This window comes from Panthera pardus, unplaced genomic scaffold (genome assembly GCF_024362965.1).
Source record: "Panthera pardus isolate Hobbes unplaced genomic scaffold, ASM2436296v1 HiC_scaffold_8, whole genome shotgun sequence".
In the NCBI taxonomy this organism is placed as follows: Eukaryota; Metazoa; Chordata; class Mammalia; order Carnivora; family Felidae; genus Panthera; species Panthera pardus.
The window spans coordinates 143,857,543-143,876,737 of record NW_026527013.1 but is presented as its reverse complement, the minus strand read 5'-3'; the positions used below and the strand labels follow the sequence as shown (position 1 = coordinate 143,876,737).

The following is a 19,195-nucleotide window of genomic DNA, read 5'->3' as shown; positions in this document are numbered from 1 at the left end:
AGTTTCATGTATTATCTCTCAAAAGTCTGCTACTCCAAGTAGCCCGTTTAACCTTTTCATCTCCAAGTTAGAAAGGAGGGTTCCCCAATGGTCAGCAAATATCCTCTCCCTCTAACCTGTTCTAAGCTGTGCTTAAGTACCACCAGGACTAGGCTTCATTAGGAAAGCAGCTGAATAATTTATAAGGGTTGCATAGGACCCATTAGAAGTGCCAGAGCAGTAATAACTGGCTTAGGACTTTGCTTACTCAGGGCTAAAGTTTAATTTGTCCATAAATGCCCCAGCTCATAAACCCATCCCACAGGTCTGACCCGCCTGCTGCTCCACAATCGCATGTCGCCTCCATGCTCTCATCTCAGATGGGATCCTACTGGCGTCATCTGGAGGGCCGGAAAACAATTCAAAGTCCGAAACAACTAAGATATCATAACCTCATTACTACATTTTCTAAAGAGAGCCACTACCAATGTCCCCTTAACCTTTCTTTGGGTAACCCCCAACAAGAGAACATCGGCAGATGCAATAAAAGCAGGGAAGACGGGAGAAACAGACGAGGTTAAGACCTTGGGAACAATAGGTTCAATGTCAATTTGGGCACTGCATTTAAACGACAGCATATACAACATGATCCAGAAAATGTGCACTGCTTATTTAGCAACGTAATGAACTTCTCTAGGCCTCAGTTTCTCATTTATGAAATGGAGATGTTAATGATATCCAGCAAATATGGCTGTGGTAAGGATTAAATGAATTAACCCACAGCATAAATTTCCAATAAGTTGAAGCTATTATTATTAGTGATTCAGACCTGCTATGAACCCTAAAGAAACATAATCCACTCCCTCAACTCAGTGAAAAAACCCAAGGCCCAGAGAGGCTATGGGACTGTGGGGACAGTTCTCAGCCTTAATCTAGTTCTCCACACAGACATCCAGTTCGGTGCTCTCTTTGCTATTTTAGGGCTGTTGTGGCTCTAGTGCTCATTCTCTAAGGGAAAGAAGGTATTTTGTTTTCTGAATTTTCAAGTAAGCTAAGTATTAGCCCAGAAACTTCAGTGTTTTGTTCATTCATTCATCCAAGAACTGTCTACTGAGTGCTACCTGTGGGTCAGGCACTGTTTTAGGAACCGCTACAGGGTTTCAACAGCTATAAGGTGAGACAAGGTTCCTGCCTTCAAGTATCTTGCATTCTGGTGATATAATGAGTCAACAAAAAAGCAAATGAATGAACCAGTAGTTCCAGATAATGGCAACTGCTATGAAATAAAAAGGTGACATGAGAGGGAGACTGGAAGTTAGGAGGGTGGAGGTCTCTTATGGAGGCCTTTCGTGCTGATTTTTTTGCAGTTTAATCTCTACGAAGATAACATTCTAACACTGGTTTCAGCATATGCATATATAAATATGCATAAGTACACGTGATAAGAAGAAATTAGACAAAGTGGCACCACCCTCTAAAAATTTCACTGTTGGGCAATCCTATCAGAAATAAACACACTAGCGGTTAACAACTTCATCACATTAAACTTCTGGTCTTTGGTCTTACCTCTCTGGCTATGCTAGCACAGAAAGGCAGGTTAAGGCAAAAGACACCGGAGTAATCAAAACGAAGTTCACATCATACTCTTTCAGGTGAAGTTCATTTCTCTACCCTCTGGAGGTTAGATTCTTAGCCCTTGGCATCTGTGCTATGGTGCCATGAAAATTCCTGCCCCAAGAACCAGTTCAAGGGATCAAAGAGCTATTATTAATGTCTCAGTTGAGGCCAATTGAGGGAGGGAATGGCGGCAGAGGCAGGCCACTCACCCCTTCATTCAGCCGCCCTCCTCCACAACGGGGCCATTGAGCAGGCGCCACAATAGATGGCTGAGAAGAAAAGTCCGAAGGAAAGCATACAGAGTCCCCTCGCACAGACTCGGTCATTCATCACCAGGCAAGTGCCAATATCTGGGAACAGCAATCTCAATTTCTGCAAATCCTCCAACCTGCAACAGCTGCTAGTGACTCTGGTGGGCGGCTTTGCTGCTTACGCGAGTTTCCAATCCCAAACCCTGGACCGGAGCCAAGTCGACATCACTTAGGTTAGAGACACTCTGGCTGCAGAGAGTAGCAACAATGGACTTCACAGCTTATAAAGCAGCTTACAAAGGGCTCCCGTGTATTTCAAAAAGCACTTCAGATAGCTGGTGAGAGAAGCTATCTTGCACAAACGCATTCAAGCAGTTTATTCCTAACCCACTTAATTCAAGGTTTCTGTCAGAAGCCAACGACGTAGTGGAGGAAGGTGCAGAGAAGCACGAGAGGGACGGATGGCTAGGCAGCTGGGGGAGCACAGGCAGCCCCAGCCCTCCCCTCGGAAGCGCCAGCTCAGCAGGACAGGGAGTGACTGGCAGCAATCAGCCCTTCACCTGGATAACACATGCAATGAAAACACAAAAGACAGTGTGTGGGAACTCCTCGGTTCTTTACTGAGTGGTTTGTCTCAACTGCCTCCAACAGCATCATTAAGCAGCATTTACAAATGCTACCGAAAGAACCCTCTAGATGCCTGCCACCGACAACCAAATGCACCGTCATCTGCCTGCACAGGTGGCTCCAGCCTTACCACTCGCCAGTCACCAGGGATTCCCCCCATCTCCTCCATGCTATTTGTGCACACTCTGTTAGGCCCAACTTCGTTCATGGAGAGCAGTTTTGCCAGGTAAAAGGCACAGAGACTAAAAGACACTAAAGGCTAGAAGAAAACACTGAGGCGCAGAGGCCCGTGGATTTGGAGTCCAGAGCTCACGCCACTAAAGTACACAGCAAACAATGGATGTGCCCAACAGGGACCATCTCTATGAAAAAAAGGAATACAGAGTAGGTAAGAATTCTTCGTTAACATTGTCTTGTCCATGAGCTTTCCCAAAGGACTTCATATGTCTTTGGTTTTTGGGAAAGGAACTAAAGTAAAGTTGTGAGGGAGAACTGTCCCTGAACTCTTACATGTTTAAATGGAAGGACCCCTCAGAGGCCTATGGGGCCCTCAAGACAACAAAGCCCATTTGGAGATCTGATTGCAATGTTTGTAGTGGTTGGTCTGAGTTTCCTGGAGAACACTGAATCAGCAGATTTCTAGGTAAGAATTTATTACAAGGCTAATTAACAGAATCAAGGAAAAATATACAGAGCTGTATCAAATGTGAAGTAGGACTTGGAACTGGAAAGAAGTTATTAAGCACTCATTCATAGGGTAACCCTGTTTGCTAAGGGAATAAGGAGTAAATGTGATGTGGCAGTTTTTACCATGAGGCCAGTCTCATAGCATGAAATGGGTCAACAGGAGAGTAGGCTTAAAATGTCATTACCGCATGGGGCGCCTGGGTGGCTCAGTAGGTTGAGCGTCCAACATTGGCTCAGGTCATGATCTTGCGATCTTTGAGTTCGAGTCCCGTGTTGAGCTCTGTGCTGACAGCTCAGAGCCTGGAGCCTACTTCAGATTCTGTGCCCACCCCCCCCCCTCTGTGCCCCTTCCCTGCTCATGCTCTGTCTCCCTCTCTCTCTCAAAAATAAACAAACATTTAAAATAAAAATGCCATTACCATGCAATTTCTTTTATTATTGTATGAAATGCCATGTGTGACAATGACACACCTTAGTGGGATCAGGTTCTAAACTAACACATCTGTACTTGGATCACGAGCTTCAAATGCAACTCTTCATGTTTTGGTTATTCCAGCAGCTACTTTGCAGAATGATGACTACATGAGAGGAGATCTCCAGTGAGAAGGACGGTGGGGAGGGAGGGAACAGAAATTGTTTATATTAGTTGGAAAATTTTTTGCTTGCTTACCCAGAATGCACAACTTCCCATACGACTTCCCGGGACTTTTCATGATGTTTTAAGTTAGATTTCACCAAATGGAAGGGTCCCTGTGACAGAACTCAAGAGAATCAAACTTGAAGACCACAAAGAAACAGCACGATGGCATGAACACAGACCTACGTACCAGAGTTCTGCCCCTAATCTCCTGCCAGAAACCAGCCAAACACTAGCTTAAGCTAATCTGGGCACGCCTAAGCCTAGGAAGGTTCCACTCCCAGGTCCATGATCCATGGCTGTGCATTTCTTTCTTTTTTTTAATTTTTTTATTTTTTGGGGGTAATGTTTATTAATTTTTGAAAGAGAGAGAGAGAGAGAGAGACAGAATGCAAGAAGGGGAGGGGAAGAAGGAGAAGGAGACACAGAATCTGAAACAGGCTCCAGGCTGAGCAGTCAGCACAGAGCCTGACACGGGGCTTAAACCCACAAACCGTGAGATCATAACCTGAGTTGGAGTCGGATGCGTAGCTGACTGAGCCACCCGGGCGCCCCCATGTGTGGGCATTTCTGATTTGGTTCTTGTGCCCGAGGTGCTGAAGTCACCATGTGCCAATAGCAATAGTTCCCCCAAGAGGACTGAACTTAAACTTAAAAAGGCCACCTCTAACCTGGTCTCATATATTAAAGTATGTGCTGTCCTTAGTGCAATCTAAATGTGCTTCTTGTCAAAAATCAGCTCCGTGAAGGCATACAGTTTCCCTTTCTTCCCCATGCAGCACCATGCAATAATAGGTTTAACAAATAACCGTGGACTAATCAACTATAAAAAGGAGAGATCTGAGCATGAATACAAGCAAGAACAAGTGCCCTTTACCATGTCTTCTCGCCCACCAAACGGTGGAGGAGAAAATTCCCTCCTTTCTAATCAAAGCGCACTGCTTACCAGGAGCACAATGCGAAAGGGAAAGGTGGCCACTCTGTGCAATATGCCTATTTTGATACAAAGGGTTGGGTTGTCATTAGCACTTCCCAATCAGTAGCACTCACAAATAGGTCTAAACTTAGAACAGAATAAAAAAAATCCCTATCAAACAATGAGAATCAAGAGTGAAAAAGAAATAGCTGAAAGAGACTAAAATACATCAGGGCCCTAGAGGAGTTATTTCTGAATTCCCTGCACATACGACATCATTCATGAAGAAGGCAATGGTACAAATATAGCATAAATGTCGTCTGCTCTAGCTTGTAATTTAAAATGCAAATGCTAATGAGTGAACTGGTGTATCAGTAGAGTTAATAACCGCATGCCTAGCACAGGGGCTGCATCCAAAACACACACAGAGAAGAGACAGACACCATGTTCCAATTTAAAAATAAAAACACCCAAATTAACCCTAGAAAAATCACTAGCAGATGTACAAGCTCAGGAGAAGGAGGCACACCAGGGCAGGGAAACGGGAACTTCTCTACCCATTGTAGACAAAGTAGTCAATTTAAGTAACTTCCTACATATAGTGAAGGTAAGCACGGGAGTTACTAGGGTTTAGTCAGGACTACTGTTGCAAAGCACGGATATAATAAGGAAAAACTACAGGGAATCCAAAAAGCTTAAACAAAGTTTCTCCAGAGCCCACTTAGAAGCCTATAAGCCAACCGTGAAGGGAGCCATATGTCCAGGACTCAAAGGCTACTGAACAGAGATGTAGACTTCATTTATTTTATCCTAGGCAAAGGGTGGTTAAAAAAGCAAAAACAAAACACACACGTGCGCGTGCGCACGCGCACACACACACACACACACAACCAAACTTAATAGTCTGGGTTAACATGGTAATTTAAATAAATGGGGGAAAGTGCAAATGGCGAAAGAACACGACAGAGAATGTAGTTGTGTCTCAGATGTCTCTCAGATATGAAAGGAACTTCTGTGAATTGTTCTTGCTCCCACAAGTTCTGTGCTTGGCAGCCCTACATCAGAATCCGGGACCAATCCCATGGCAGTGAGACTAAGGGCAGATCTTTGGGCTTCCTTGGAGCCCCACATACATGGGGCCTGAGGATATGTATCATGGGGCCAGTGGTTCTACCCAGCTCCTTGAGTAAACACCTGTGGCGTCCACTCAGGGGCAACACAAGGGTGTGCTAGGTAGGGCCAGCTACCCACACCGGGCACCCAGTGTGTTCTAATTCTCATGTTAGTGTTAGTGCCATTCATTCAAATTTTATATCAAGGGCCAGGCACAGAGTGGCACAGACAGTCCACCAGGTTGGGGAAGCCTCAGGAAAATTTTCTGAAAGGAATCCAAGGTGAGCAATGATCTAGGGTTTGGGGGCAAAGATAGTTTTTCATGATGAGGAACTATGTTTTTTTTTTAAACCCAGTCATAGCTCTGCTTGAAAAGGGGATGTGAGAGGTGGTTCCCATAGCAACCAGGATGAAGTCTTATAGGCAGTGTGTACTGTTCACCCCGGGGCTGCCCATTACCAGATTTCAAAGCATTTCCCTTTAATTTCAAATTACCACACCATTTATACGCCCTCTCTCACATCCAGGTCCTGCCATTTTCTACTATTAGGCTGGCCAAATAGACACCCCACAGGGCAGGGGGAGTGGAGAGTAGCCCAACCCTGGATGTTGCTGCTTACCACCACTACTACTAAATGGCTGCTGGCAAATGCCAACAGGCTAACAAGATGACAATGAAAACCCACACTGACATGTACTTTTCTGGTAAACACAAGGACGGACTTAGAACGGAGGTATCTGGGCACAACCAGAGACAGGTGCTGGTACTGGAAACGCTCCAGCAGAGAGCAGCTTCCCAGTCCCTCCCCACCAGGCCCACCAGGCCCACCAGGCCCACCAGGTGGAAGGCAGCCTACATAACCTGTAACCGACCCAGAAAGAATGGTCAAGTAGGAGCGGGGGGAGAAGGAACAGAAAAGGAACCCTGAAGGAAAAGCTCCCAGGTCTGACCCTTTTGTACCACTCTACTAGCTCTTATTAGCTTTGCATGGAATCAGTCCAATTCCCATCCAGGATATTTTTTCTCTTGTCTCAACTATTATTAAAACTCAAAAGCACCAAGAGTAAAAACCAACAGTAGAAGGCAAAAGTCCAAAGATTTGGGAGGAAAGGATTCTTTTCTCTTAATTTTGACCCATCCATCCAGAGGGAGTGAATGAGCCCATCCCGTAACAGCTGAGGATAAATCAACATCTTTCTCTTCTTGGCACAGAAAACCCACCCGAGAGGGCGAGGGCTAAGCATCCCAGTTAGGAGGCTGCGCCACCCTCGGCAGTCTGCTGGGCTCCACAGAAGGTTGTGCACCGCTAACATGCTTCCCTTCGGTTGCTGGTCTCTAGACAGGCTGGCACAGAACTGCCATGTGGGCCTTGCTGTCTCCCTCACCTCCAGGTCCCAGCATCATACTAAGATAAGCAGACCAGTCGGATGGAAATAATTAACCAGGAAGCAGGAGAGCAGAGCAAGAATTTGTCTTTAAGAGTTTTAGCTCCCAGGTCTGTGACTGCCATTAAACCATGCTGAACAAATCTTATTTTTATTGATGTCTTTATTTATTACTGACTCCAAAAAAAAAAAAAAAAAAAAAAATTGAAATGGCTACTGAATAGACTGAATCTCTGCCTCTGGACCCTGAAATACCCATTACATCCTGGGAGTCTCCTCTGATACCTACGACTAGTCCTCAGGTCCTGGCATTTCTAGGTCTCTTACCGTCCTGCTCACTCTCCTCTGATCCTTCTGCAATCTGCTGACATCCTTCCTAAAAAGGTGGTCCTTGGATGGAGTATCATACCCTAGGCCTCCCCTGCCTTGCGCTGAACCAGCACTCAGCTCCACTCCTCTTCGGATGTTGTACTGCTGGGTTGTAAACCAGGATTGCCTTAGCCTTCCTGACAGTATCACAATGTACATGATTATTTTAGAAAAATCAGGAGCGGTTTTCATTTGTACAGTTTTTAAAGCATGCTTCCCCTACTCTTAGCCTTCTTAAGCATGTATTTTTTTCTTCATGTCTATACATTCTTTACTTCAGTAGACACAACTACTTTGCTTGAAGGCTGGAACTTATGTATTTCTAAATTCCTAGCCAATGCAAAGTGGAAATAAATTATTAAATAGCCATGCCATTGAATGACCCACAAACATGATGAGGCTCATTCTGGGGATGATTCATGATCTAAAGATGGGATATAATCAGGCTATCTTGGTAGGCCTGCACGTTCATCCACGTGACATGGCTGGTGGTATCGTATACGTGCAGAGACCAGCAGCCGCGGGGAGAGCACTCACTGAACACTCAATGGCAGGAGGGCAGTGAAGGAGGTTTACGCGCCTGTACAAAACCACTTCTTTCAGGCTACTCTTCCTGAGAACTAATAATATAGGCTAAGTCGTTTTGCCTAGATCAATCACACCTAGCTTGCCAAAAGAAATGCTCCCGATCTTGGATGTTCAAATGCCACCTCTCTTGTGAAGTCTCTGCCATTCCCCAATTAATTGTTTTTTTCCTCTGCACTCTCCTAGTACGTTGCCTATGCTTTTCACAACTCCTTTTTATTTTTCCTTGCTCAAGTTTTGCACATAGCTGTCTACACTATTAGACTAAAAGCTATTCAGGGAAGCAGAAACTGTCATATTAATTTATGCATCGCCCATAATCTACCTATCAAAGACTGCTTTTTCTTATAGTGGGCTTACAAAATCTTGGCCTCATTAAAAAAGGCTCCCCTAACCCGTTTATTGCGCTAATGTTTTCCTCACGAGTGGCCCTCCAGGACATCCTGACATGAACATAATTCATAAAATTCATACAATGGTATCTTTAAGAGTGAAGAACTAGTGCAGCTCCAGAAATGGGCATGTCAAGCTGCCCATTTCCGGTACTGGGACCCAACTGAAAGCAAGTAGGCGGTGGAGACAGAATCAAACTGGCCACGTCCCAAGAGAGAGAATACCCCACTTTACAAATACCCATTAAGTTGCAATTCAATTAAAGCATCTGAAAGGAATTCATAAGTATCAGCAGACCCCGTAATTGCTTAATTAAGGATAGAAGCCCAGCAAACACAACCACGTAACAGCCTGATTCATTAGCACCTCTGTGATAGCAGAATGGGATTTCTCACTCAAACATACATCGGTTTTAATTGTGTAATTTGGTGAGGCACTGGTAATCAATGGGGATCCACCATTCCTGGGGCCAGGAGATGGGGATGATATTCCTGTTCACCTTCCCTTTTCTCTCTCATTTGAAGTTTTTGGTCTACTGAGAAACAGACAGTTGTTATTCCTATTAGAACTGGTTGTGGAGAAGAGGCGTTAAAAAGAAAGGACATGAGCTACTTTACTGAAAGACATTCAGGGTGGAAGGACACACGGTCGAACCTTTAGCTCACCCACCATGCACATCAAAATTTATCAAACCCTAGATATCTAGAAACTTTTTTCACTGCCTTCCTTGTCATAATGCAGCTGCACTGGGAAGTTGTAATCAGAGACAGAGAGAGAGAGAGAGAGAGAGAAATTGAAAAATGCCAAAGGGCAGGCAAAGGGAAGTCTCATTTTCTAGTCTTGTTTCATATGACTAGGTAACTGGTTAATTAAAAGTCACCTACTGTGATCTACATGGGAACCCCCTGCCAGGTGGCTGCTGCCTTCTAGGTGATTTGTACCATGAGTTCCAACCAAGATGACTGGCATCCACACTCCAAACCTACCCGAGTCCACAATTCCTCATACGTATTGCTGTCCTAGCTTCAGGAACAAGGAAATGCAAATGGGGTGAGCTCACTGAGTTAGCGAAAGATACCAAATAACCTGATATAAGACTACCTGGATTACTCTGCACTGCAACCTCAAATTATTCTTCTTTTATAATTCGGGCATTTGTTTACCAGCACTACCTGGATACTTGGCTCTGCTTAGTCAACAGGACTACATGCCTTTACCATGACCCAGATACCCCAGAGCTAAGAAAGTCATTCAAAATGAGGCAATGTACTATAAAGGTCATAGCAATGACACACTCTCCATGCCCACTGGTGCCATTAAATAAAAATGCGAATCAAAGGCTAAGTGATCTGCAAATATGTGCACCTCACTTGTCCCTTCAGACAAGGAAACTAAAATGTGAAACACATGACAAGTGAAAAGAAATGAAAACCAAAGAGTGGGGGTAAACTGCTTTTGTTCTAATGGAAGGAAAAGCACGGAGTGCACTAAATGCTGGATAGGAAAAAGGATGCTCTTAAACAAATGCAGGCTGCCCAGGCATCTTGGCTTCTCTGCGAACTCAAGACAAGACCTGACTGTGATCGCGTCCGTGAAAGAAATAAGTATGCACAGGAGGAGGCCACAGCAGCAAGCAGAGGGACCGTCAACAGTCTCCGTTCTGATGGTGTGAGGTCACCTGCTCACCGACCAAACCTAAGCCAGGTGCTCAAAGGACTAAAGGGCGATAGCTATCAGGAGGCACTGACCTGTTAGCTACAGCTGACTTTGCCCAGCCCCACCTGCCATCCCATCTGACCAAGCAACCATTCCGCATACAGGGGTGCAGGAACCGTGACAGAAAGGCCAGCTGGCTTGGGCCAAATGCCACTCCCTATCAAGCTGCGGGGCCGTCTGCCCAAAAAAGGCCACATGAAAATGGAAAGTATCCAGCCCACCTTGAAGTCCAGAGGGCTCTCTGAAAAGGCTGGGATTAATGAGAGCAGCACATATGGGATTGCTGAACAATTCCCTTGACTTTCCCCTTGAGAATCACAGCGCAAACTCCCTCCTGGCTGCAGAGAGACATTGTTTCCAGCAGAAAGCCATTTTTCCATGATGTAGGGCACATCCACCCTCACCTGCAAAGCCGTGCAACGAGGTTCACTGAACCAGGTGAACTGCCCCACAGTGTGAATGTTGCATCTGTGTCTACACCCACGTTCAGTGTTCTTTGTAGTTGGTGTCTCAGGGGACCAAGGGTCCCCTCCTCTAAGGACACTCCCTCCTCCCTGTTCTCTATCCATCTCGTTCCTTCGGTCTCCTTTAGGTCATTGCTCTGCTAATAATTTCCTTGCAGCCTTTCTTCATTTCTTGTCCTCAGAATTCATGCATGAGTGCATCTCATGCTCCCTATGATATTTTCTCATCCATGCTTTTCATATCCTCATTTGCCAAGAAGATTTTGTTAAGTTTTTACCTTCTGTAATTGGTGTTATGAAAACCACCCGGGGGGTGCCTGGGTGGCTCAGTCAGTTAAGCATCCAACTTTGGCTCAGGTCATGATCTCACAGTTCGTGAGTTCAACCCCGCATTGGGGTCTCTGCTGTCAGCACGGAGCCTGCTACAGATCCTCTGTGCCCCTCTCTCCCTGTCCCTCCCCTACTCACAGTCTCTCTCCAAATGAATAATAAACATTAAGAAAGAAAGAAAGAAAGAAAAAGAAAAGAAAGAAAGAAAGAAAGAAAGAAAGAAAGAAAGAAAGAAAGAAAACAATAGGTATACTGAATAGCTTCTCCAATTACAAGCCAGGTTCTGTTCTAGTCTTGAGAAAGAATTATGGTTATAAAAGCATTCAAGTCGCTGACATCCTTAGGTTGTTACTGTGACCCTTTAGCTTTCATTTTTATGCATTCCTTTTGCATTCTCTGTGAGACTTTTGTAACGAGCACTCTATTTTTGATTTTGTTCCTCATTTCCCACATTTACACCCTAATCGCCTGTAATCTGACTTTAGCTGAATCAAGTCTGATGAAATCGCACCGACAAAGGTCATCTGTGACTTACTAATTGATAAACAGTATAAAACTGCTTCAAAGTTTTTACCGACTTGATATTTTAGGTAAAATCTGACCCTGCTGACTCCTTGGAATTCTTTCCTCTCTTGGCTTCCTGAACATTACTCCCAGGATTCTCCGCCTAATCCTCTGACCACCAATTATCTGTTCCTAAAACCAATTCTTACTTTCGTGTTGCCCGTGCTGGTGGACGTCCCAATGTGCCCAAACACTCGAGCCTTGGATGAGTTACTTCCCTCCTACCCTCAATGACACCCCCATTTCTGACCCCCCAAAATCCAGTCCTTCCCTGAATTACCAAGTCTTTCTCCTAAATATTATTCCGACCTCTCCTCTTCTTCACTGCCAGATTTTAGGCCTCTACCCACCCCTCTTGCTTCTTAACTGCTTTCTCAGCCTCCAGCCTCATTTACTCCAATGTATTCACCAAAATAAACTTCCTTTAACACAGGTGTGAGCATGTCACTCTCTTGCCCAATACCCTGAGTGACTCTGCAGGTCCACGGTATATCCCGTCTGCATTCGCACCCTCATCCCACCCGAACCCCTCAACTCTTCATACTCCACCAAGACCAAAGGGGTCACAGTTGTCTGACACACCGAGATATATCAAACCTCTACACCTTTGTTTTTAGAACGTGGCTCTTCCTCCTTTGCCCCTCCTGTGCCAGCACTGCAAACTCTCATCTGTCCTTCAAAACACAGCTCAGGTATCAGCTGCTCAGGGAGGCCATCTCTGATCTCTGTCTACGTAACCACTTATTCCCTCCTCTGTATTACTTGTGTGCCTTGTAAATACTTCTCTCACCTAGTGCCCAATACTGCAGTTTGTCTGCATGTCTGTCTTCCCTCTAGAGTGTCCTGACACCCAGGACCACGTCTTACCAGGATGTAGAGTTGCTTGCTCTAAACTCAAAGGGAAAAAAGCCAGGGGCCTTTCCTTCAGTGAGCTTTCTGCTCATTCAGCAGGAGGCTAGAACAGTAACTTTCCTTGGTTTATTTCCATTTCGGGTAGGTCAGCGTCCCCACGGTAGAGCCAGAGCCCTGTGCACTCGCACTGTATAAGTATACCATTCCATGTAAGAGTTAAGAAAAGCTCTACTTGTGAATGAATTCACCAAGTCTTTGTGAGAGGAAGGGGAAGGAAACATATTTATGGGATAATCCACTTTATGACAGGCTTGTTCTGAACTCTCTGTACATGTCATTAAACCCTCACAAAAATCCCAAGAGGCAACAAACACTCTCTAGTTAACTGAAGTGTAAACTCAGGCTTCAAGGGAGTAAAAACCTCCCTGAAGTCACCTGCTTGTGCAGATTCAAACCGAGGCTTGCATGCTCTTACAACTTTTCACCGTCCTGTATCCTTGCTAGGTTTCTAAAGAAACCAGAAGATGCGGAATATAACCGCATATAGTATGGCAGGAGAAAACTGTAAAAGCTTCTATTTTATCATGTATTTTCCTTGGTAATCTATCTTTCAAAATATATGTTAATGCAGGCACTGTCTTTTGAATTGCTAAGCTTAGAATAATGCCAAGTCCACACAGGAACTGGCTGCTGCAGAGGCGAGTGACCAGGCTGCATGAGTCTGGGTTTCAGTGGGTTGGAAACTGCCCCAGTGAACACTCAAGCAACACATATTCTACTATACATATATAGCAGGACAATGCCTTTCTGGCAGGTGGCTAAAGTCCAGAACAGTCAAGCAAGACAAATGCTCCATGGGAAAGAAAGTACAACCAGAAGGGTTCTGCGGAAAAAATCCAGCCAGGATAGGTCTAAGCTCTGAGCCGGCTCCAGTCAGGTCGTTTTGAGTTTAGAAGCCAGAGCTTCAATGTTTTCTTTCCCCTATAAACCCATGGCCAAGCTTCCCAGAAAGAATGATCCTTTTTCTCTTGTTCACCTCAGGGATAAAGCTCCACACTGCCAAAGAGGACACTTTTGTTTTGTAGGTACAGACAGAAGGAGAAGCTGAATATATACTTCAAACTCTGTAACAACAAGAATTCACTGATAAGAAACTTCTCCGCTCCGGAAATCTTAAGCAAAGGGCACAGATGGCCTCCCTCACACACTGCCACACTACCCCTCGGTGTACCCCTGCCACACTCACAAGAGCACAGCCCTCCAGTAAGGTACGGGTTTGGTTTGGTCCTTCCTTTCTGCAGCTGCCTCTGAGCTTCATGTCGTACTTCAATTAGTCCCTTCAGAAAGCCTGCAGAGCTGTGCAGTGATCATTACCTTCGAAAGAGTATGAGAGAGAGCCTCAGCCAGAAGTGGCGGCCCAGCAGCAGCAGTGAGCGTCACGGCCATGTGTTTGGTGAGTGATTTATCTCACATAACAACCCATTTAGTGAGGGCCTGGGGGAGGCCCTTATCCAGAGAAGAAACTCTCGGTGCCTTCTAGGAAAAGGAGGCTGAGGCAATCTGGCAGGGGACAGCAAGTGTGGCTCCCATTTCTCTTCCCCCGTGACAAATTCTACTCAAGAATCCAACAGAAGGAGTGCTGAGGGAACAGAGTAGCAACAGAAAAGGCGACGTGCACCAGGAGGACACGGCGGAATATGTCCTTTGTGAGGGAGTGAATGCTTGTGTGTACAGGATTGGAGTGTGGGGCGTTGAAGTAAAATGACACTTTCTCTCAAAGAGCACAGTCTCTGCGAAGTACTCACTAGAAATAAGTAACTTTATTATCTGCCATCAGGGAAGAAATAAAGCAGTCTGCTCCTTGAATGCATAAATGTAAATTGCTCGAAGAGCACAGTTGATACAGAGTCTTACTGGGTTGTGAAATATTAAGCTACTAGAAGAAAAGATAGGGTAAGAGAGATGCACGGTCAGTCAGCAAAGAAAGGGTGGCTTGCCCTTGCGTGTCAAACTTAGTGCGACAGAGAAATACTATAGATGCAGGAGTCTGCGAAGGTAATGTCATGTCTGAGTTTTCACAAAAGATTTGGATCCTAACGACACCTGAAAAGAATAAAAGAGAGACAAAGGGCACTGCCTAGGGAGATACGAGGGGAGGGTATGTCAGCCCTTTGGGTGATTGCACACGACTAACATGACAGGCGTTGTCTACCCCAGATGGGAAATAACCACTGTGCGAATTCCATCAAGATTTTCCTTTGTCTGGAATTCCCTTCACTCAGGCTGTGCAAGGATACATTTTTAAGCTACTTTTAAGCTACTCTACTCTTCTATCCTGTGGTTGGTAGAAATGAGGAACAGGGAGAGGGCAGTGCTGGGTCTGCCGTAACAGAGGGGTCAGATCTACAAATTTTGTGTTCACATCTCAATTAGAGACTAAAACACCCAGATAGGTTCAAGGTCCTATCCACAACACAAGGGAAAGGAAGGCACATGACCTCCATGCAGGACTTCTGAGCCCCAGCAAGAATTATCAGGACACAGAACACACAAGACTTACCCGCAAGCAAGAATGTGATAAGGCAAGTTTCCTTTGGCAAATACAGCTTGAGACGAGAACCACTGAAGACATATTCCACCACAGCTTCCGAACGACCTGCCCGCTGAAGGAAGGGCAGAAACTGCTTTGCTTTTTGGGTATCCTGGTGGATAAAAGAAAAGAATCGTTAGAAAAAAGTAATAGAATCTGAGCAAATGATTCTTTCTCTCTGTTCTAGGGCAGAAAGTCTGGCAGACCACAGGAAGCTCGTCGGCAAATAACCCTAGAAGATCAGACTATTCTGAAACTACGACATAGGCAAGATACCCATGTGATGTCGACAGAAGAAAGATAGTTAATCAGAGGCTTCCAGAACATTCCGTGTGCTTTCCTCGATTCTGTTCCTATGCACTCAATGGATACACAAGTTAGGAAAGTGCTTTTAAATGAAAATGTCACTCCTCACAGGATGGAAAAAAGGGCTTTTCTCCCTTCAACATAAATTGAGGGGAGAAGACCAATACTAACGTTCCTTGGAGGTTAATTTAACCTTTAATTATCATTAAAAAAAAAAAAAAGTGACTCCCAGGCTGTTACCAAAAGCCCCTTCCCAAGAAACTCAAAGTAGTTCGCCTTTAATCTTCAGTAGGTTATGTTGATTCAGAGCTCACTGTTTTTGAACGTGAAGAGTGCAGCCTTCTTTGGGTGTCTGTACAGCAAGGCTTATTCTACAAGCTTTTCAGGGGTGAGCTGGGACCTGGGCACACTGTTCCTGTTCCCAGCCTGGGAAATCTCTAACAGTAGGACATGTTCATGGGGACCTATATCACATCAAGTCAGCATGAATAATTATAGAAACAAGAAAAACACACAAAACTGCATAGCACTTTAAAACTTTTTTCATGCACAAAACACAAAGTGCACGCACTCTACTGTCAAGAGTAGTCAAGAGTAACCAAATCACGGACATTTTGAACCTCAGAGCTATCAGCTACAGAACTCAGCTTTCACTCTCTCTCAAGCTAATTAGACAAATGATAGAGTAAGCAAGAATCAAAACATCACACTGCATGTGCTGGGGGAATAGTCCGCGGATGTCAGAATTTCCAAGGTTTTCAGCCCAGCCAGCAGAACTGGCAACTCCTTCTGAGGACAGCAAGCTCTGCACACTTTCCTGACTCCTGCGACACAAGCAGTCTGCACTCGCCAAGCTCTTCCTTTCTAACTCTGCTCCTAGCAACAGAGCTATTGTATCTAAATTAATGCACATTAGATAATGAAAATTTAACAAGCCATCAAGTATTTGAGAGCTTTCACAGCAGCCAAAGGGGGCTCCTCTCATTCAGAAGCAGTGAGGTAGGCTGCGATGAAAACAATATTTATAGTAATGAGATTCATCCTTCCCTTCAAACAGATTCTCAGAGAAAAGGAGAGACAGTCATCATTCTCGGTGTCTCTAATGGCACACTGGTAAAAGGTAAGGTAACAACGAGCTTTAGTGGGCTGGGAACTCCCCCAGTGAACACTTAAGCAACACATATCCTACTATACATATACAGCGGGACAATGCCTTTCTGGCAGTTGGCGGAAGTCCAGAACAGTCAAGCAAGACAAATGCTCCATGAGAAAGAAAGCACTACCTGATTAAAATCCTTTTGCCACACTAGTCTAAATCTGGGACATTATTCATGAGCTGAGCCAGTAAGTCAACAACAATTATCAAATTGATTATCGCAAATCACGAGGCAACTTAATGTCTCTGAAGAGAGGGCCTTTCCCTTCAAAACTGCAGTCATCTATATTTTTCAGAAACAGACTTTTGCTCATTGTCTTATGGATGTATTTATCTGGAGGGAAAGAAAGGTGCTTATAGGAATAACAGCAACACACACACACACACACACACACACACACACACACACACGGATATTAATACAAAAAGAAAGTTGGAGCAGACTCTCATCCTATTTTGCTAGAGGATTACCTACTTTATCAAGAGAGATAATTTCTCAGACCGGGAACCAAGGAGAAACAAAAGGTACCTGACTATCAGCCATGTAATAAAACAAAATACATGTTCCTGACTCCTCCTAAGTTTCAATCTACAATTTAACAGTCCTAATCCAGAGACAACATATGGGAAGATGGCAAAGAGAATGTGACATGCCACTGATTATGACAAAGATTAGAAGTGAAAGCCAAAGACGACAACTGAAGGCATGAAAACAAATTTTAAAAGCCTACCACAACTGTCCGTATTTACTTCCAGAGGCCAAACTGCAAGACAAGACACGGAGCTCCCTTATCCTCTTGAGGCAAGTGTTCCAAAGGCTTGAAGATGATATGCCTATGAACCACCCGTTAAGGGAAAAGATGGAAATTTTATTCAAGTTCATAGATTTTTAAGAATAAAAAATTCTTATAAAGTCAACTAAACTGAATGTAAGCACCAGAGGATGTCAGCTCTTTCAAATCCCCATCCCAGGCAGACAATGGTGTCTGTCTTTCCTTGTCATATCGACTGCTTCCTTTGCTTGGCATGTTCCTTTTCAATACAAAAGTTCTTAAAAACCTGAAAATTTGTTTCAGTGGCTCAAATGAAAAGACTGGTAAGTCAGACTGACAAGTTCCCTCAGGTGATGTAGCCATAAACCATTCCCTGCCAATTTAGCTATGGGATTTATTTATTTTAGAAGTTCTGACTGTTATCACCATAAAATTGACTGAACGTGGCTAAACTCTGGCTTTCCAAAGAGCCCGTGCAAGTACGTACAGCCATGTGCTTTTCAGTCTTTCACACTCCTTTCTAAGGTTTCAACACTAGGTAAGTAAGAGAAACTAGATTATGAGTAACAGTAAAATAAAGAGCAGTTTAGGTCCACTGAAGAGTTGAAGATGCCAGGTGGACCTTAAGGACAGTAAAGTGAGAAAGTTCAAATGACACCATTAACATGACATTTGACAGTCTCCAATAATCCTGAAGGAGGACCTAGTGAGATTTAGTGAAACCAAAGGTTTCTTTATAACATTGTACTCCAAAATGTATTTTTAAATTTAAAAATTATAGGCCTCAGATTTAAAGAGATAACAACGTTCAGACTTCTGGCACAGAAGGCTCGTTTCGAGGTAAGAATATTCAGTATCAAATACTTCTGTTTTGAAGTCTGGTTGCAGAGACTCTCATCCTCAGGTTTTCCATGTTGTGACTCATGTACATGAGGCCTGGGAATCTACTTGCCATAGTTACCTGGCCTGACATTGGCTCAAGGCTTTGAGAATCCAAGCAGATAAATTAGCTATAGTTTTCTGTACCAATATTCCCCTCCACTGGTGTAAATAATCAAGAAGCAACTGTACTTCTGAGCAGGTGGGTCTTTTTTTGTTGCACTGCTAGTTTTCACATCACCTGTGCTCCAAAACAAAACATACATAAGCATTTTCCTGTAATCCTAGAAAAGCTAATTTTAGGTTGCATTAGCTACATTTAACTTGCTATCGTGGATGGCATCTCTTTAAGGAATGTTTCTGCCTCCTCAATAAACCTTGAAATTGAGAAAGTAATGATGCAACAAATGTGCCTGGGGTGACTTCATTTCAAAGGATGTTGATATCTATACCTCCAACTTATAAGAACGGGGTTTGGAATGACCCCAAAGAAAGGCAGGATGACCCTGAGGGAGAGGGAAAGGTTATAAAGACACCATCATTATATACTCCTAGGCTGTCCTCACTTCCGGCCCGTTAGGCTAAACCTCTTCCAAGTGCAGGCACATATGTCAATGCCTGTAAGAAACTCCCTTCAGCAGTTAGACTGCAACTTGTCTCTACAAAGTACCTGCGCTGTGTAAGCAAACACATTTAAGATCATTTAGTACAATGAATTATCAAGTTTGGGAGAGCGGGCAGGCTGGGGGCAGAAGAGGGCAGGGGCAAGGCAGGGGCAAGGCAGGGGCAAGGCAGGGGCAAGGCAGAGGCGTGGCAGGCATAGGACAGCTCCACTGTACACTACTCAGACACCCGCGGCCTCTGCATCCTAGAAGAGCACAATTTAGATAGATCAAAGTTCTGTGAATTCTGGAACAGGGTTGAGGCTGTCAGATTGTACTAGAAGTTTAGCAAAGTGAATTCTAGGATTTTTCCACTGAAAATATCCATAGAGTAGGCATTAAC

The 19,195-nt window shown here is 44.4% G+C and overlaps 1 protein-coding gene across 1 annotated transcript in view; it reads right to left on the bottom strand.

The window, feature by feature from the left end:
• SND1 (staphylococcal nuclease and tudor domain containing 1) overlaps positions 1-19,195 on the bottom strand; it is a 420,688-nt gene that overhangs the window by 136,153 nt on the left and 265,340 nt on the right. The window contains exon 15 of the mRNA XM_019452638.2: positions 15,047-15,188. Within this exon, the coding sequence (XP_019308183.1) occupies positions 15,047-15,188 (142 nt within the window). The remainder of the gene's footprint in view (positions 1-15,046; positions 15,189-19,195) is intronic.